Genomic DNA, 20,818 nt, shown 5'->3' with positions numbered 1-20,818 from the left:
GAGGCTAAATAATAGCAAAAAAGACTCAGCTAGCAGTGACCAGAACAGTAGATCCTCAGACAACAACTTATTTATGCCATTGTGAGATAAAATAATTATCACAAATGGGCTCTCATTGATCAAAATTTTGATAATTCTATTTGCCTTTATGTTGCAAAAAACAATTGAAAGTAAACTTGTGTCTGCAAGGGTGCAGGCTGAAGTACTGGGTGGGAGATTGGGGACATTCTTGGAGGGAAGGTCATACAGTTAGTGGAATTTAGGCACATATAGTACCTAAAACAGCTTCTGATTTTTAAATAGAACCAGTAGTTATATTTTAATATAGTTGGATTAATAAACCGTTGAAAATTTTAAAAATTTATAAACAAGTGAAATACTAAAAATACTTTAAAGTCACAAAAAATGTAGAGTTTTCATGAGTCAATATTTAATGATGTAAACAAGATATAAAATAATATGTACAATATTTTTCAGTTGTATATATCTATATTTCACAAAACTGTGTATCACATAAGGATACCTATAGTTTCTCTAAGGAAAACAAAATTAATGGGGCTGGAGATATAGCACAGCGGTAGGTCATTTGCCTCACATGCAGAAGGATGGTGGTTCGAATCCCAGCATCCCATATGGCCCCCTGAGCCTGCCAGGAGTGATTTCTGAGTGTAGAGCACAGCTGGGTGTGACTCAAAAACAAACAAACAAAAAATTAAAAGTTATTTTAGAGTGTTTCTTTAGTTTTTCTAAATTTTTCCAAAATTTTATAGCTAGTATATTTCACATTAAAATATATATAACCTTATAAAATTATTTAGATTGTATTTTATACTTACTAATTAATTTATTGAGTATATCTGTATTTCTTTGGGGGGGTCACACTCATGGCTGTGTGCTCTAATGAGCATGTCATATTCCTCTTGGAGCTATTTTTTGGGTGTTGCTAAACAACCTAAACTTTCAAAAAAATTAATGTATGTATTTAAAAAGGAAACATACTTGGTTCTCTATCATTATAAAATATGTAAATCAAGAATTAATTGATACATGGGTCAGAGCTTTGAGTGTGAAAGAAAAGAAACACTAGGATTTCCAAGTATCTATTACTATATATTTATCAGTTTGCTAATCTTATTGACACATTTTAGAAGAAAATAGCTTTATTGAAAGAGAGCAAGCCACAGATAATACACTCAGTACAAGATTAGATTCAGAAAGTCTCAATCCACTGCTCCCCTTCAGAGCACCAGCGTAGATAGCTTGTCAAGATGAAATTTGCAATGTGATTTTCAGAAGCAGCAGGTATGTTGTGGCCACTGATGTTTTTCAGCATCATAAGATTAGGGGGCTTTGCTCTATTAGCTTCATTTCTTTCTCCCTCTGCTTTGGTAAAAAAAAAAAAAAAAAACATGAAAAGGTAGTTTGCAGGATGTTTCAACACAATCTTGAAATGAGCTAGTTCATAAAAATGTGTTCAGGTACTGCTCTTTTAGTTGAATTCCGTTTTAAAGATGATATGGGTCTTTTCTGCATTTCCCTCGAATTGTTTACTTGGGGATTTCTCTTTTTGTTTTCTGCCAAGACTTATGAATTCTTGTTATAGAAACAATGGTACAACAAAATAAGCAATGAAATAACTGAAACAAATAACAATTTGTTTTATATAAAGTAGAGAATAACTATGACAATTCTGTGATGTAGTGAATAATTCTGTCTGAAGGAAAAATGATGAAAGGCATAAGGCATAGTTCTTGACTATTGTTATTCCTCTTTGAAAATAGAAAATTCAATTGTGTACTTTTGATCTTGTACTCTCCTGTCTGCCTCCAGTAGCTGGCTCAGGAATTCCCAGTCCTTTTTTTTTTTTTTTTTTTTTTAATGTTTGGAGTGTTTTTCCTAGGAATTCGTTTGGGCAACTCTTCATGTGTGGCTACTAGGGCATGTATTGAGGCCACAGCATCTTCTTTCCCTTACAGCTGGTGACCAGAGAATTGAGTTCCATGAGAACTACCAATATCTCATCTGTCAGTTCAAGAAGTTTCTGTACTTGTTTCTAACAATGGCTTTTATCTAGATACCAATCTTGTTAGCACCCACATACATATTAGTATGCATAATAAAAGTACAATGCCAAAAATGACTTCTTTTCTGAAGGCTCCACACTCCACCTTTACTTTTTCCTTAAAAAGCCCTTCCCCCCGGGGCCGGAGCTGTGGCAAAAGCACCTTGCACGCGCTAACCTAGGACTGACTGTGGTTCGATCCCCCGGCATCCCATATGGTCCCCTAAGCTAGGAACGATTTCTGAGTGCATAGCCAAGAGGAACCCCTGAGCATCACCAGGTGTGACCCAAAAAGCCAAAAAAAGAAAAAGAGTTTTATTTTCTCATTTGAGGCACCATAATTAACAATACTGTTAATGACAGGGTATCATCCATAAAACACTCCAAAACCAGTGTCTGCTTCTCTCCACCATTTTCTCAGGATCCCCTTCTAGCACCCCCCCTTACCCTACCTCTGCCCATGGTACGCTCAGTTTTTCTTTCTCAGTACCAGTATTGAGTTTATGTTGTATGACCATTTGTTTTTGCCATTCTATGTTTCTATGTATCCCACATATGAGGAATATTCATGTATATGCTCCATTGCTTCTTACTAACTTCCAATTTTATCTATGGATAGATAAAGATATCTATGGATGGATAGATAGATATAGGTAGATATCTATCTATGGAGCAGAAAGTTGCATGATTTAATTTTTTGCTTATAGTAGAGTACTATTCCATTGTGTATATGTACCACAGCTTCTTTATCTAGTCATTTGTTCTTGGACACTTGGGTTGTTTCCAGATTTTGGTTATTTGGAATAGTGCTGCAGTGAACATCGGAGCACAGCTGTCTTTTTTGAATAGAGTTTCTGGCCTCTGGGATAGATGCCAAAAAGTGAAATTGCTGGGTCCTATGAAAACTCAATTCTTAGTTCTTTGAGAAGTGTCCAATTATTTTCCAAAGAGATTGAACTAATCAACATTCCCATCATCGATGGATGAGTGTCCCTTTTTGCCCATGTCCAATAATGGGGTTTGTTCTTATTTTTATGTGTGCCTGTCAAAAGTGATTACTTTTTCTTAAAGCAGATCCTTAGTTACATTTTATTAAAATTTGCTGTTTTATATTATGCTTTATTTTATTTAAATGAAGGATAAAATTACATAATCTAGAAAAATGTCACCCAGAGGCACAATTTTAAGGCTCCCAACACTGCTCACCATGGATATTGAATGCACCAACTCATCCATTCACAGGAAGTCTCATCAGATTATTGTATAGTATTATAAACCCTTTAACACTCTGCAATTACTATGTTACTTGTTGGGAACATTTCAGTGTGACATATCAGAATAGCTTTCTACCTGAGGATTTTTAGGTGTGTGCATTTATTCAGTTCCTTAAAATTACATGTAACTTAAGCCATAAAATTGTATTTAGAAAATGAAGTTTTGTGGATCTTAATTACCAGATCTAATTTTAATTAGTATGAAAAATGTACAATACAGTTTAAATGCATGTTCATGTTTCTTTTCTTTAGGAACTTGTGTATTGAGCTATGCCTAGTAATACCCAAGGGCTATTCTTATGCTCAGGAGTGACCCCAGATAGTACTCAGGGGACCATATATTGTGCCAGAGATGGAACCAGGGTTTGTCCCATACAGGGCAGGTACCTTATGTCATGTACTGTCTCTCTTGGCCCCACATTCTACCAAAACCAAAATGAAATGTATTTAATTTTCATCTTGATTGTACATAAACAGTACATAAATTTTTACAGTATTTTTGTTAATTGTGATTTTTATTAATGCATATTTGTTATATTAATGTATATTGTTATATATTCAACAAAAAAAAAGAATGAAGAGGTTTAATAAGCTTTCACAACAGTTTAAAATGAATTCCAGTATAGTTTATATAAAAATTGGACAATATATCTCAGGAGTTCATTTCAGATTATGAAATGATATGCCTGGGTCAGGATGACTTAGTTCATAGAAAATAAAATTTGCAATCAGGCCATTAGAAAACATCACATGGAAGAAAAGACAGTATCTTGGGAATTCATTTAGATTCGTCTGACTTTTATTTTGGCTATCTGAATAATCTCGACACAGAACAGGTGCCCTTAAAAATTGAGTTTCTGAAGCTAAGTGGGTGCAGAATAGCACACATTTCCTTTCAAGTGCATTGGGACCTTTCTCTGGTTTTTATTTTCCACACTTCGGATTTCAAGTTTTCTGCATAATTTGATGGTGACTGTAACAACGGGTCTAATAATTGGTAACAATCCGCTTACTAACGTCACGCACACACTGCTTGTGCTGCAGCATATTTTACGAGTGTTGTTTTAGGTCACTCCCATCCTCATAGAATTGTTCATGAGTGAATGGTTCACTTGCAGTGCTCTCCACTAGGGTCACGTCCAGGAAGGTTGGTGTTTTTTTTGTTGTTGTTGTTTTTTTTCTGTCTTGTTTTGATTTGGTCTTGTTTTCTTTTTGGAAGAATAATTACATTTGCTTTTCATTAAAGCTCTGACTAGCTAGATCAAGAACTACCCCATGATAGTTTGAAAATCCTTCTCACAAATTATGCATGCCAAGAAATACCATGAGAGAGCCCTTGACCTGGGTTTCTTCCTTTCCTCCAGTAGAATATTGCACAACTTTCCTTGCCTTTCTCTGTTCCTCCAAGTCACTTCTGCTGACACCTTGTTCCTGCATCCATCCCCCACCGTGGTGTAGCTGAGGTTGCTGCAGCAACAGCATACCCGGGGAACATTCCCCCGTAGTTACAGTGACTGGGACATGAGTCAGTTGAAAAGTTTTACTGGGTTTTTATTAGTGTATGATGCAGTCCCAAGCCATCTACAGTTCCTAGCCTGTCCAAAACTCACACATGATGATGCAGTACATTCAAGGCTCCTCAACTTCAACTGTGCAGATGGTCCAGGAACCTCTCTTCAAAGCCACCACACATGCTGGCTCCTTCCATAGTCAGAGGCTAAGAGTAGCACTCGGGTCCCACTGCTGAAACTCCATTGCTAGCATTGCATGCCCTTGGGTGTTTGATATGCCTGATGATCAAGACACTTTTCAGCTTATCCAGAAAATGGCTAAGATCCCAGACAACAAATTTTCCTACCAGCGGCTAGGAGGAACATGTGCTGAAGAATAAGGATCGAATTACTATAATTCTCCATGGAAATTTATGAGAGTAGAAATTAATATTTACTATTGAACAAATGTAGTCACCGAGTTATTTGTCATTTCTAACACGGGACTTGGTTTCTTTTTCAGACATGGAGATGACTTGATTGTGACTCCATTTGCTCAGGTAAGCACAGTTTGGTGAAGGAGTGGGTTTCTCACCAGTCTAAAAATTAAATGTGGGGAGTAATAGCTCTTGTTCTTAATTTCATTTTAAATCAAATACAAATACAAAATCTGGGCTTCGTTCAAGTAATTCAAAGGTTTTGCTGGAGAATGTAACCTTGGCCAGTTTGGTCTGTTTCCTATAAACTCGTTGCTCCAAAGAGTAGCTTTGCTTCAAGTTGCAAATTACTTAAGTGACATGTTTAAATAGCACCATATTTCCTTAATTGATGTGAGCACTACAAGCAGAAAGCTCCATCACAGGTTAAATTACATTTAGTATAATTAACTATATGATCAGTGCATGCAACTCAATATTCCAATTCAGTTTTATTTACTCCCTTGTTATTTCCATAAAGATTTAATTGAGTGATATGTTTATCTGTGCATATAGCTCTTGAATATACTTTAAACATGACAAATGCTGGAAAGTAATAGAAGAGTCTAAGAATTTTAGAATAAATTTGTGTGTATATGTATATGTATATGCATGTAACCAGATGTTCTTTACATAGACCAGTACTTCTGAACCCTGAATAGCTACATATTAGAATACTCTAGAAAGATTTTATCTCAGGCCTTATCTCCAATTAGATGAGTTGAAAAATTTGGCTTGGAAACTAAGCACCTATTTTTTTTTTTATAAATGACTCAGTATTTTTTTTTTCAGGAAAAGTTGAAAGTCATTAATCTTGACAGACTAGCGCAAATTAAGTAAAACCTGATATGGTTTTAAATCCAATATTATTAATAAAAATGTTAGATATTTGAATATGAGTCATCCAAAGAAATGATAAAATTTATAACTTATTATACCAAAACTACCACTAGTGTCCTAGACAGTGCAACTTTTCAGTGTGTCTATTTTTTGGGGGGTCACACCCAGAAGTGCTCAGCAGTTATTCCTGGCTCTAGCTTAGAAATCACTCCTGGCAGGCACGGGGGACCATATGGGATGCTGGGATTTGAACCACCATCAGTCCTGGATCAGCTGTGTGTAAGGCAAACACCCTACTGCTGTGCTATCTCTCTGGCCCCTGGACCTTCTTTTTTTTAGTTTTTACAACTAATAAAATTGGGTGACAAAAGACAATTTAGACCCAATCAGCTCCTATTAAGTAACTGATCTTAGAAAAGTCCCTGAAAATTTCCAAGCCACTGTTCCAAGAGAACATGCCTCACCGAGTGCAATACCAAGTCATAAAGTACTCAGAAAATTTCCAGAAAAAAATAATAAATGGATTGTAAGATCATGGAAAGATAGTGTAGGAAGTAAGGCTCTTGTTTTGATTATGGCTTTACTCTAGGTTTATCTCAGCACTGCATTTGGTCCCCCAAGTATCAACAGGGGTCACTTTTGAGCACAATAGCTAGGAATAGCCTACAATAGTCTCTGAGTGCTGCCAAAAGTGGCCCACTGCCCCACAAAATATTGTTATCATCATTAAGGCTCTTTCATTTCTAAAACTTCATGATACAAATAGTTTTTAATAAATATGCATTGTTTTATAATAATGTATGTATACAATATATGTAATGTATGTAAATAATATGTTAACTATGTAGCATCCATTTTCCCATTTAAATTTTGGATTTTCTTTAAACCAAAAAATGTAATGAACTTAGAAACAGCATAGTAATAATTTTTACTTACTATAGGCAATTAAAAACTTTCAGAAAGATATATCTTGTTTATATATATAACCACCATAGAACTTTCAGAAAGATATATCTTATTTACTGAAGGTTTACTTAAGGTCATCAATTATTTCAAGTAATGCATTGAACAATTATCCTCATATATTTAATAATATTTATGAGGGCAAAATTTTAATAAAGCTAAGCATTTTTAATTAAAATTAAAAATCTATAACTTGGGGCTGGAGCAATAGCACAGTGGTAGGGCATTTGTCTTGCAAGCAGCCAACCCAGGATGGATGGTAGTTTGAATCCCAGCATTACATATGGTCCCCCACGCCACCAGGAGCAATATCTGAGTGCAGAGCCAGGAGTAACCCTTGAGCGCCACCAGGTTTGACCCCCACAAAAATCTATAATTTTTGTTTTGGCTTATTAGCCACTCCCACTAGTGCTTAGGGGGCACTTTTTAACTCAGTGCTCAGAGATCAGTTCTGGGGCAATGCAGGAAACTAGACAGTGCTAGGAATTGACCCCAGGGTTTCTGAATGCAGATTATATGCTCCAACTCTATGGGCTGTCCCTCTAACCTCCATAATCTATTTCTAAACTCTGAGACCTGAGTGAATGGATAAAATTAGGGGAATTATAAAGAAAACATCTCTAAGGATAGAAGCAATCATTCTAATTTGAATGTATTTAGTTTATTCTTACTAAAATCTCTAGACATTTTGGTAAGAAAACTACAGAAATATATAGTAAAGATAAAAACAATTCCATGTGATACCTTTCTTCTTATTAGTAACATTTATTAAATGACAATATTTAAGACATAGTTATAAAATTATAAAGTATATACATATTTGTTAAAAATCATTTAGTCATTTTAGTGATACTAAATAAGTACATTACACCTGTAACTGGGAATTTTAAATATAAACCAATTCAATTGAATGTGGCATATGATACCTGAAAATAATAATATTGTCCTATATTTTAAGAATTTGCTTAGGATTGGCTTAATGATTTTCGTTGAAGATAGTCATTACATCAGAAACTGTAGATTATTTTTTCTTGGCTTTATTATGGTTTTCACAAATGGCTTTTTACTCCAGGTTATATGATTTAAACAGCTCTGCTAGAATTTAGAAAAAGTAAAAATGTGTTAAACCCTGAACTGCCTCACTACAACTAATAAATCATCTTTGCAGCATTGGGAAAGCCAGTAAAGGAAAAGTTGGTGGCAGTTATTCTACACCTTCTTCTAAGCCCTGTGGATGCAATGAAGTTTGTTTGTGGACCTAAATTCATTTAATGCCTCAAATGTTTAATATGTTACATTTAATACAAGTCACAGCATTTACAGCCAGTGTTACGATGTAAAAATAGAAAACGCTGTGTCACTTATGGAGGCACTGGCCTTTCCTGATCTAATAAAATGTTGTTTTCCCCATGTTAGATCACTTGATTAGCAATGTTGTGCTAAAGGCTGTTGATTTCAGATGTCGCTGAAGGAAGTGTCCCAATAGGTCAATAATTCTTCCCTTCCCCATCCACGTTTTGGGGTTGGAATTTCCACTGAAGAAATATTTTCTTTGGTGATAAAGCCAGACTATTTCTTCTCTCTCTCTCTCTCTCTCTCTCTCTCTCTCTCTCTCTCTCTCTCTCTCTCTCTCTCTCTCTCTCTCTCTCTCTCTCTGTCTCTCTCTCTCCTCTCTCTCTTTCTCTCTCTCCTCTCTCTCTTTCTCTCTCGCAGAAAGTCAGACTTTCATTTTTTTTCTTTTCTTTATTTTTTGCATTAAAAGTTTAGAGAAAAATATATTTTTTAAAATAATCTTCATTTTGACCAAAGTGGATTACAAATCTTTCACAGTAATATTCTAGGTACATAGTGACATTGAATCAGGGGCATTCCCACCACCAATGCTGTCCTCCTTCCACCTCTGTTCCCAGCATGCATCTCAGATCCCTCTCCTTTGCTCCCTGGGCTGTTAGCACAAGTGGTTAGGAGAAAAATATTTTAAAAAGAAGAAAAATTTCCCAAAACTCCAAACACTCAAATAAAATAAAACTGACATTTCCCCTTAGGTTTATTTTTCTATGTATATTTTCTTTCCCATGATTTTTAAAAAATTGCGCTTTTTCCTTCTCAAATGGGCAGAGGCCTTCTCTACAATGCTTTATGAGTGAGCACTTCTCTGACCTGGGAAAGGATCACATTCTTCCCCTTCCCTCTACTAGCCTTGGTTTCTTCTGGGGCTAAGAGAATAAAAATCCTCAGTTGTAAGAGAATTTAGGAAGTCATGGAAGGATATATTTCCCTTTGATAGACAAAGCTAAAACCCAAAATATCCTGAGTAGTGATATTCTTCAAATACATTCTTCAGTACCTCTCCAAATTATAAATAAACATCTCAAACACTGTCAAAGGTAGAAATTTACTGGTGTTTAACCTAATCTCCTGTCTACTTTTCATTTCTTAAGTTTCCTTCTAAAGGGCCAGAGAGATAGCACTGTGAGCAGAGCATTTGCTTTGCGCAAGGCCAACCCAGGTTTGTTCCCTGGCATCCCTAAGCCTGACAGGAATAATTTTTGAGCACAAAGCTATGAGTCACTCTTGAGCCAGATGTGACCCAGAAACCAAAAAAAAAAAAAAGTTTTCCTCTAAAGATTTAGAATCCTCTTGATAACCATTAAGTGATAGCTTTAAAATACTTGATTTACTTATATATTTTACAGTATTTTCTTAGTTTATTTTTATTTGGGTTCTTTGTTTTTGTTTTGTGTTTGGTTAAACTGAGAGGTGCTCAGGGCTTACTCTTGGTTCTGAACTCAAGTATTATTCCTGGTAGGGCTCAGAAGACCATATGAAGTGCTGGAGATAGAACATGGGTCAGTCATGTGCAAGCATCTTATAGCTTTATTATCTTTTCTACCATTGTATTCTCCCAGTTTATAAAATACTTTTATGTGAGTGATTCCTTAGACACAAAGATTAAGTGCACAAAAATATTCCTTTACTGTACCATATGGACACTCCTCAACATATATGATTATTATGGCAGTGTTCTTATATGTTATTATTATTGCCAGTGTTCTTATAGAGAGATAGTTATCATTTGGCCAGGGTTCTTGGGGACAAAGGAAGAAAAGAAAGTGTCATTTTATTTGATGGAAATGAAATCGGAGTCCTGTTATTTGCAATATAATCTTTATTTGCAATAAAACTCCAAATCTGAAAACTTTGTAAAACTCCAAGCATAAAATACTAAAATAAGTGTGTCATTTCATCTAGACTAAGGTGATATGTCTAGTTTTAAAATATAGGGTTAGAATTACCAAATCATCTTACATTTTTTCTAATAACTATACAGTATCTGGGGTAATATTAAGGGCAAAAATGTAGTAGGTTTTAACACTGTAGGAGATTGCTAGATTGTTGGTAATTGAACATTGTCATTGAGTGTACTGGACCAGGAACAACCATCCTGTGGCCTCATCATAGCTCAGCCTTCTGAATCCCCCAGACACTCCTTGCCAGATGGTGAAGGAATGTAGTCATTGTATTCCCATTCCTTCTTTCAGCAAGCTTTCTTCCTCCTCCTTAATATATAAACGGCAGCTAGCATCTTATAGACATCTAATTACTTGTTCTGCTGAACTTATAAAGTAGTTGATATTTAAACTTGTCAACATACAAAATAATCTTAAATATTTAAATAAAGCATAATTTGAAAACAGACTTTCCTGGCCTATTTTGCAAATAATTATGATTTTACTCTTTTTCGTCCCTGGAGTTAAACTAAGTTTAAAAACTAAGTAGTTTAGAAAAACTAAGTTTTTCTTCTCCCTACTAGGCTACTGACAACTCGTTGTGTTTTACTGCCTCCTAGTGGCAACGGTGCGGTTGGCCATGGAATGAAAACCCTTTAAAATCATTTCTTTGATATTTTTCTAAGCAGAGGTCTTTTACGAGAAAGCTATTGCCATAGTATTTTTTCTTTTAAAATAAAATGGTCTTAAAGTATTTTATAAATAATTATTGTAGGATTATGCAGTTACTTTAGGTTATTATATTCAGTCATTTAACATTTTAAACCATTTACTACCAGTTTTAGTGAATCTATTGGTTAATGTTTAGAGAAAAATTAAGAAACTGCGAGATTACTGTGAGTAAATAATAGTGAATCCCTTTGCTGGACTATAACAAGTACAAAGATTTCATAACACTACCTTGATTTCTTTCATAAAGTGCATGTTTTTATCATTTCTTGCAAAAAAAATTTTTACCCCATTATACTATTGATGGATGCAGAGAAGAAAATAATGAACATTAATTGTCTGATCATTGAACTGTGTGAAAGAAGACTTCAGGGACCGTTTTTGGTTATTAACTATTAAGTAGAGGCAAAAATTATAGGAGGATTAAAAAATCTCCTTTGTTCTCTGTGTTGAACTAAAGGGGAATGAGAGGTACACTTGAACTCTATGCCTAAATAGCTCATATCTCATTCTTTGTACACTACAATGCATATGAGGCTTAAAAAATATTTTAAAATAAAATTCTACATGAGCATTTTTATTATAGCAAGAAAAAATGCTTGTTACTGAAAAATAGCTGAAGCATGTCTTTAAAGAACTAACATTTCTTTACACACAATCATGCACTATGTATTAGATGTAGCACTATTTCTTTTCACCTCTTTATCAAATGTAGCATGCTTCACTATATTTTTTATCTCAAAATAGGATTTAGAGATTGTAACTTTGCCTAGTAAAAGGATTGCTTACCATGCAACAGTTTTATTTAAGATCCTCCTTTAATGTCTTCGATATTTTATTCTTCAAGCATAAATTAAGCCTGCATAGTTTGACAGTGGCTCATTTATCTGCATTATTTCTGCATCATTCAAGATTTCATGCCTAATAAAAGACCTCATGTCTGATGTCAGCAGTTGGCTATTTGAATACTCCGTCATAGACAGTGTGACCTTTCAGTGCTGTGAGTTGTTTATATGTGATAATGAGCCAGCTTTTTCCAGTGGCTGAATTAATCATGGTTGGCACCTTGGGCAGCACCATTAACTCCTTCAGGGGGGTGATGCTATAGATCACTATCCTGAGCATAAACAGCTCCCAGTAACATAAAAGAATAAAAGAATTTATGCTGGTTTAAAATATGTCTGAGGCATTTTTTAGAAAAACATTTAGACAGACATTAGTCTAGGTCAGTAATGAGTGAACACATTTCAGAAAACAGCCCTGGAACCCTTGGAGCCATGAAATGAAATGTCCCCTACCTCCTTATTTTCAGTGAAAGATATATTGATTAAATTCTCTATGCTTGTGCCAGAGCATTAATCAAATGTTAGTCTGCTTTTATGAGTGAATATGCCAGTGCTTGCTGTTTGCCAGGCACTGTTTTTGGCATCATTCCACATCACCTTCACAAGAACCTTATGAGGTGTGTAGCCCACTTTACAGATGAGGAAATGAAATACATTACAAGAAAGTTATTGCTTGACTATAATCAGTAGAACACTGAATATAGAACAGTCTGGTAGCATGCATGGGATGTTATTTCATCAGCTATCTAATAGGATATTTGAAGTCTGTGCTTAAGTAACATTCTAGTCACTTTGTCTGACTGAGGGCCTGGAGTATAGTATAGCCGATAGGGCATTTGCCTTGCACACAGCTTAACCCCAGTTCAATCACAAATGGAGTGACCCCTGAGCACAAAGCCAGGAAAAAAGCCCTGAGCACTGCTTGGTGTGACACAGACAACAAAAACAGGACTGAAGTGATAGCTCAGGAGGTAAAGAGTTTGTCTTGCATGTGCCTGACCCAGGTTCAATCACTAGCATCTCATAGTCCCCAAGCTTGCCAGGAGTAATATCTGAATACAGAACCTCCTTATCCCCACCCCCCAAAGATAAAGGATCTTGCCTGGTTGATTTTCACCCTGGGGAAACATGCCCACAATATGGTTTTAAAAAAAAAAGTATAGGGCATAGGTGATAGAGAAGGAAAAGCATGTTCGCAGATATCCTCTACCAGTCTCACTTCCAGTTATTTGAACACTTTTGAATTCCACATTAAGTGGAAAAAAGGCAAGGCTACCACACATAATATAGAAAAAGCAAGGCTACCACATATAACATAGAAGGCATAGATATTGGTTCTATCCTGGCATATGTATGAATATGATGTTATCTCTGTATTCCTATGTTCTTTCACCTGAGTAGCCCATGGGTTGCCCACTGTGTACTTGCAAAGCTGTATAAAAAAATGCATCCTAAGAATCTTGTAATATTTGAATTATATAAACTTAATAAGAAAAAGATATTTTGTTTACTAGAGAGCATTTAAAAAAACCAAGAAACAAAACTAAAACTGGTTACTTATTTGCTGACTCTAGGATTATGTGATTCTTGGTGAATTTTTCAAAAAAAATTTGATAAAAAATATTTTAAGATTTTTCCCTAACAATGTGCCTTTATTAATTTTTATATTGTGTTATCTTGAATTTGCATTATTTACATACTCTGTAATCCCAGGATGGTGTTTGGTTTGCTAAAACTCTAGGAATTGTGTGGAAACTTCTGTATAATTATTATATTCATAGACAGTGAGCAGAAAATCCTTACAATGTAGTTTCACTGGATGTCAAATAAATGCATGGAACTTTGCTAGAGAGTTTTGTTAGTGGTATTAGAATCAAGGTAGAAGCATTATCAGAGTTTCAAACAATTTCTTAAAATCACAAAGCCATTTAAATTGCATTAATTTTAGGCTCTCTTGAAGGAGTTTACAACAAGTCTTTGTTTGTTGTAGGTCTTGGCCAGCCTGCGAACTGTACGAAACAACTTTGCTGCATTAACAAATTTGCAAGACCGAGCACCCAGCAAGTAAGTTATCTATTTTCTATTCCTTGGACATTGATACACTGTTTTCTCAGTTTGAATGAAGCCAGGCAATATATTATATTTCTCAGAACCCTTGCTGTGTTGTCTGGACATTTACACTAAATCATATGATGCCTTGTTAATTTTCTATAAATACTTTGTAGTGATGGTTCTAATATCAGGAATGAAATAGTATGACAAATAAATATGGTGATCCCATCTGTTAAAAATCACTTGGCATAATCACTCCTCTGCCAAGTTATTTATGCTCAGGGTAACTTTATAGTTTTGACTGACTTCATAAATTAACCCTGGAAAATAATCTCACCAAGTCTTAAAGTCAACCCAAAGTCATTCTCCCGAGACTAAGACAACACTAACGTGTAGGAGAAACAGCTCAAAGTGAAGGTCTTGGACTGTCTTGATACTCATAACTCTCACATCTGAAGCATAATGAAGTAATTAATAAAATTCTGTTTTATGTGATCACAGAGGAAGCTTTTGAAAGTATTTTTTGGGGAAATAATTATTATTTGAATTCTAGTAAAGGTAAAAAACAAACTATAGGGGCCAGAGTGATTGCATAGCAGTAGGGCATTTGCCTTGCATGCGGTTGACCCAGGGTGGACCTCAGTTCAATCACAGGCATCCCATATGGTCCCCCGAGCCAGAAGTGATTTCTGAGTGGAAAGCCAGGAGTAACTACTGAGCATCACTGGATGTGACTCAATCCCCCCAAAAAATAACTATATGATTTCCAAGATTAAACAAAAAACAGATTAATTACCTGAACAACTGTTATTTTTTTTGTTTTGTTTTTTGTTTGTTTTGTTTTTTTGTTTTGGTTTTTGGGCCACACCCTGTGACTCTCAGGGTTACTCCTGGCTATGTGTTCAGAAATCGCTCTTGGCTTGGGAGACCATATGGGACACCGGGGATTGAACCCAGGTCCATCCTGGGTCAGCCACTTGCAAGGCAAACTGTGCTATAGCTCAGGCCCCAACAACTGTTATTTTGACAATTAATATGGATAGTAAATAAAATATCATTTCTAAAATGTGAACAAAGAATTTCCAGAATAAATATACTTTAAATTAGTATTAAGACAACAGTGAATAGAAAATGTTAAAAGAGAGAACCATTTAAAATCATAACTTACCTAAATATATAAAAATAAATAGTAACTACTACTTGTGAGGGGCAGAGTGGGCCACACCTAGTGATGCTCAGGTTACTTATTCCTGATTCTGCACTCATAAATTACCATGTCAGCTACATGCAAGATAAATGCTCTATTCACTGTGCAATCACTCTAGCCCCAATCGTTACCACTTATTTTTTCTTTTCATTTTTTTTTTACTTTGTTTTGTTTGGGGGCCACAGAACCTGAAACACCTGAACTTTCAATTTCATAGACATGGAATAGGTCTCAATTTCACATTTTCCATGATTAAAACAAGAACAGAGAAACTTTGATGATACGATACTTCTTTTAACAAAAAACAGTCTTAGAAAATAATCGATATAAATGCTTACAAATGCAAGTAATTAGAATGGGAACCAGAAACGTTAAGTATCAAGTTTTCCAGATGAAGAATTTTTACAGTCTGTATCTTTAGCCCGAAATTCCCCATTATACATTCTTATAGACTGGGATAACAGTAAATTATGCTTACGCCCCAGTTGAAATGTAATTTATATGGAAGCATTGTCTATAATAAACAAAATAAATCCCACAGCCCCCAAATGAGGTAGTGTGTCTTTCCATCTCCATCTTATTGCAGCTCATCTTTCGTGCCTTTTCCAGCCCATCTCTCTCTGTGCCAGTTTTTTGTTTGGGTGCTGTTGAGAACATGAGTGCCCAGTGAGCAGATCTGGTATGCCTGGCACCCAGTCTTTGCTCTGTGCTGTGTTTGTGGGCTGGAAGAGTGAAGTCGCCACATAGCTTGCGAACCCTACGGGTTTGCTGACGTTACCAAACACGTCATTTGTGTTCCCTGCCAGTGCCTATCATACCAATCTCAACAGCAACTCGGAACTTTTGTCATTTGGTAGCTCAGAGGTATAATCAGATCCTCTTTGGAAAGTCTCAGCCTTCAAGGAGAAATGAAGTGATTGCTATTTCTCCCAAACAGTTTCAGACTTAAATTTCATCCAGTGACTTGTGGTTTTATTTTTTAAAGGCAAATGAGAAAGTTTAAAGGTCCTTTTCTGCTTCCTGGAGACATGTGTGGCCAGCTGCTAAGCTTGTGGCTGACAAACAGTTGATCAGATGGGTGGGAAGGCATCACGCTGCGTATTCTGTCTCAAACGAGATGACCCAATGCCCATTCTGTGCAGGGTAAAAGTTTCTATTGCATTTTAAGGACAAACAAAATGTAAGAGAGCAATGAGAGAAGGATAGGAAACAAAATCTTATGCCTGAATTACAATATAGTGTCCTTTGTACCCCTGCACCTTTGCACTTGGCTCATTGATACAAACCAGATCAGCATCCTTGAGAGTCAGAATTGAAAGACTCCATATACATACAGCTAATCGCTGTTGTGTGTAGTGATAGAAAGTAAGAAAAGATTTGCATGCAGTTAGTTCTTGTTTAGTCCCCAGTACCACAGGTCCCCTGAGCATATTACATGTGCAGCCCTGGAGGCCCCTGTGCACTAAAGGGGTGAATGGGGTAATTCTCAGTCCCATAGAGCCTGAGTCTCAAAACATCCTCCTGCCCTCATATTTAACTGCTGACTCAGTTGTCTGAGAATTGCCAGGAGGGGCCCGTAGGCCTTCCAATTTCTGTCTGGTTGGTAGATCCCCCCAAAAAAATTGAAAGTAAAGTTAAAAAAAAATAATTCTGGCTTATCACTTGGTAGACCTAAGGGAAGCATTTTTCCTGCGGGACACTCATATTGCATAGAAATGTCACCAGAATATTTCTGAGCTCTCTGGGCAATTCAGAGGCAAGAAAACCTTGCTGTTTGCTGCAAAGAGCCTATGATTCCAGACCCCTGTGTGAGTGCTCAACTATACTTTGCTGATTTAGGTGACCCCTAGTTACCCTGGAGATTTTTTTTTCATTAATTTTTTTATTTTACCTTTTGGACACACATAGCCAAGACCATGTTCAGGGCTTACTCCTGGCGGTGTGTACCGGGATCATTCTGGCAAGACTTGGTGTACCCTATGTGGTGCCAGGGGTTGAATCTGTGTTCGTAGTGTGCAAGAGAAACTGTCCTACCTGCTTATTATTACTCTGGCCCTTGACCTTAAGATTCTGGCTCAATAACTAGCTTATTCCTCTAACCAATGATCAAATACTAAATATGAGCTACGTGACTATCCTTGTTAAAATATCAAGTTCTCAAGGGCCAATTGTAGGATTATTTCCAGAAGATAATAATAAAAGGTCAATATTCAGAAAAATACTGGTGCTTCTGCATTTTTACCAAGAAAAGGATTAAAAGAAATGATATATAAGTTAGTAGTCCTCATAAAGATCACGATTTCTACATAGATCAGGCCTGTTCATAGTTGTACTATCAAATATTCGTCTTCCTATTATATCAAGTATTAATCAGTTTCAAACTATTATCAGACAGGAAATTTGATTTTTTTTTATTCGGGGGAGTGGTTTGGGCAGTGCTGAGGCCTGCTCTGTCTCTGCTTCTTGGCCATTCTAGTTTTGCTCATGTGGACCATGTAGTGCTGAGGCTTAAACAAGAGTAAGTAAACATGAGAAGTTAATGCCAAACACATCGCTTCAAAGCATGGAGCCTTGCCAGATGCAAGAATTGACCAATTCCCAGGCTACTTTCTGCTTACTTTGCCCAGCTCTGCTCAAAGACAGGTCATTTCAGAAGGCAGAATTGAACAGTGCTTTGCAAAGCCTGTCCTCTATTTTCATGTGTGTCTTTGGGTCCAGGTTCCATCGAAGTCTCCTTCAAATAAGACAGCATTGCAGAATGCAAGCTGTAGAAGCTCAGACTTCAGCTTTCTCACATTGAACAAATGATTTAACTTTCCAAATACCTGTTTTCTTCATAAGTAAAATGGAAGCAAAGAGATGATATGTCATATCGTTTTATTGTGATAATTAAGTGAGATAATTCATCTCAAGCACTCAATACAGTGCCTGGATGACAGTATTTTTTTTTTTTTTTTGGTTTTTGGGTCACACCCGGCAGCTCTTAGGGTTTACTCCAGGCTCTATGCTCAGAAATCGCCCCTGACAGACACAGGGGACCATATGGGATGTCAGGATTCGAACCGCCATCCTTCTGCATGAAAGGCAAATGCTTTACCTTCATGTTATCTCTCTGGCCCCATGGATGACAGTACTTTTGAAGTGTTGGTCAATAATAGAGGTATCATTGAAATAAAAATTCAAAAAATTTCCAACTTCCTTGGTTTATTTATTTTTCTAAGTATTTATATATCACTTTATCACTTTGATTTAAAAAGGTTTTAATTGTAACATGAAATTTTATTTCCATGAATCCTTCCCCCATATAAAGCTATACTTCAAATAATTGAATTGACCCTTTACAAATGATGATTTTTTTCAACTTAATTTCTTCAGTTCATATCTTATTGAATTTTGGACACTTGGGCTGACCTCTGTAGGAAATGCAAATTTGTTTTGGGTCTGGTTTTGACCTCGTGGGGGTTATAATAAATTATTTAATATAGTTACACAATTATAGATAATCCTGTATATAATCAATTTGACAAACAGCTACAATGTATATCATAGGATGAAGTAGATTTAACTGTTGTTATAATAGATCTAATGTCTCTATAGCATCTACTTGAAGAAGTTATTAATATATTTCCCTAACACATAAATCAGAAGGATTTTTCAAAGTGAAAAATAGAACAGAATTTTTAGCTTTTTATCCATTTTCTTTATTTTTCTTTATTTTAATTGAATCACTGTGAGATTCAATCCATCCTCTATGACAAACACTTCTCTCTCTCTTTCTCTCTCTTCCATTTTTTTCCTTTTAGACACTGTGATTTGCAATCTTGAGAACAAAAAAATGTTTAATAGTTTTTGTAATATAGTATAGTTGATAAGTAGTCATTCAATTTTTATAGTTCATAGACAATCTTGATTATTTATGTCCCAAATGAAAACTCTTGACACTGTTAGGAAAATACATTGTACATTGATGACTTATTTTTAAATCCATAAACAATGTATTTTCTTAGAGTACAAGCTTGTTGACTATAATCAATATATATCACCTGAGAATATATCACCTGAGACTTTTATGTCCCTGTATTCTTCCCCCCTGGTAACTATCAGAATGAGACTTAACAAGGTGTTTTATTTGTTCCATATGAGTGAACTGAGCTGTATACAACCAAGGGTGCTTAAGATTTTAATTTAGTCTAAAAGATTTTTCATATGCATGTTCTAACTTAATACTTCAATTTTGAATGGCATGTCTGAAGAGACTCGAAGATTTTGCAAATCAACAAAACCAACAATTTATTGCTTTGTATTTTCTTTCTTTGTCAGACGATCACCCATGTGCAACCAACCGTCCATCAACAAAGCCACCATAACAGGTAAGAAAACTCTGGGTGCTTATTCTTTGGTTACCAATGAAGAAATCATATTTTCTAAGGTGTGTTTTATGTTTTCTATTGATCTCACAAGCGATTTCTTTACATGATTTCTTGGAAAATCTTTATGTCTGAACCTCTTTAGTAGGCATGGATGCCTCCAGTGGTGATTGGGGGGACTGAAGGAGCCACTGTCAATGATACTCGGCACAGCAGTTTGGGCTTGGTATAGTTTGGTGTGGAGTTTGGGGAAGGCTTTGGGGTGCTGGAGGCCACCAAATTAGCTACCCAGAGTTTTCTGGAAGACTTGTGATGTAGGAATTAATCTCTAGGCCTCCGACATGCAACTCTACCCTCTAAGCTTGCTCTCTAACACTGCTGATGTATTATTTCTAAAAACCCTATAAAGTATATGCCCTTACTATGTGTAATATTGCTCTGGGTATGTGTATTTTGAGAGAGAACATTACCTTCAAAATATTAATCATATGTTTTCATGTTAGGTTAAATGTAAATAAAAGCAAATATAAAAGACACCTTATTGGTTCATCAATATTCCAGTTATTTATTTGTACGAAGGATTACTATTCCAGTACTCTTGATTTAGATCCAGAGTTGAGAATACATTTTATTCAGTAGAGGAAAGATGAGATAGTTTTACAGTAAAGAGGAACTCAGTAAGATTAAAGAAGATGTGTTTAATAAAAGAAGTGGGACAAAAGATGTCAAGGTCAGGAAAATAAAATTACCCCAATTTATATTATATCTCTTTAGAAAGGGGATTGACCTCAACTGAACTAAAACAGAACAAGTGATCTCATTTTGCTAAACTGAACTTATTTAATCATATCTTGAAATCCCTGTTGATTCATTAAAATAATTGTCTGGAAAAGAAAGTCTATATTTTCTGAAATTATTACCAGAGGAAAATTAACATTGTCATAAACTAGACCAATACATCATTTGATTCAAGTATCTTCACTGAACTCCTCTAATGAAATAAGCTGAGGAGCTTGATTTTTAGATTATAGCAAGCACAATTTGCTTGAAACATAATTTCACCATGTCTAGTCAGCACTTCTCAGCTCTTTTTGCATGTCTCTGAAACAGTGATTGCCTTGTTCCTCTGTTTTAGTATCTTTTGAATGGGATTTGTACTTCTATGAACATTCTACTATAGATTCTGTTTTCTGTTTTATCTTTTATGATCTGATTGGTGGTGACATTCAGTTGTCACTTCCCAACATATGTCTGCTTTACAAATTTTTGTTTGATATTGATCA

At 35.7% G+C, this 20,818-nt stretch overlaps 1 protein-coding gene across 1 annotated transcript in view; it reads left to right on the top strand.

The window, feature by feature from the left end:
• Positions 1-20,818, top strand: part of PDE4D (phosphodiesterase 4D) — a 219,147-nt gene that overhangs the window by 16,333 nt on the left and 181,996 nt on the right. Inside the window, exons 2-4 of the mRNA XM_049768776.1 lie at positions 5,350-5,386; positions 13,900-13,973; positions 19,489-19,538. Of these exons, the coding sequence (XP_049624733.1) occupies positions 19,499-19,538 (40 nt within the window). The 5' untranslated portion in view covers positions 5,350-5,386; positions 13,900-13,973; positions 19,489-19,498. The remainder of the gene's footprint in view (positions 1-5,349; positions 5,387-13,899; positions 13,974-19,488; positions 19,539-20,818) is intronic.

Source organism: Suncus etruscus, chromosome 2 (genome assembly GCF_024139225.1).
Source record: "Suncus etruscus isolate mSunEtr1 chromosome 2, mSunEtr1.pri.cur, whole genome shotgun sequence".
Lineage (NCBI taxonomy): Eukaryota > Metazoa > Chordata > Mammalia > Eulipotyphla > Soricidae > Suncus > Suncus etruscus.
Note: the sequence above shows the minus strand (reverse complement) of the source record. Positions and strands in the feature narration are given on the sequence as shown.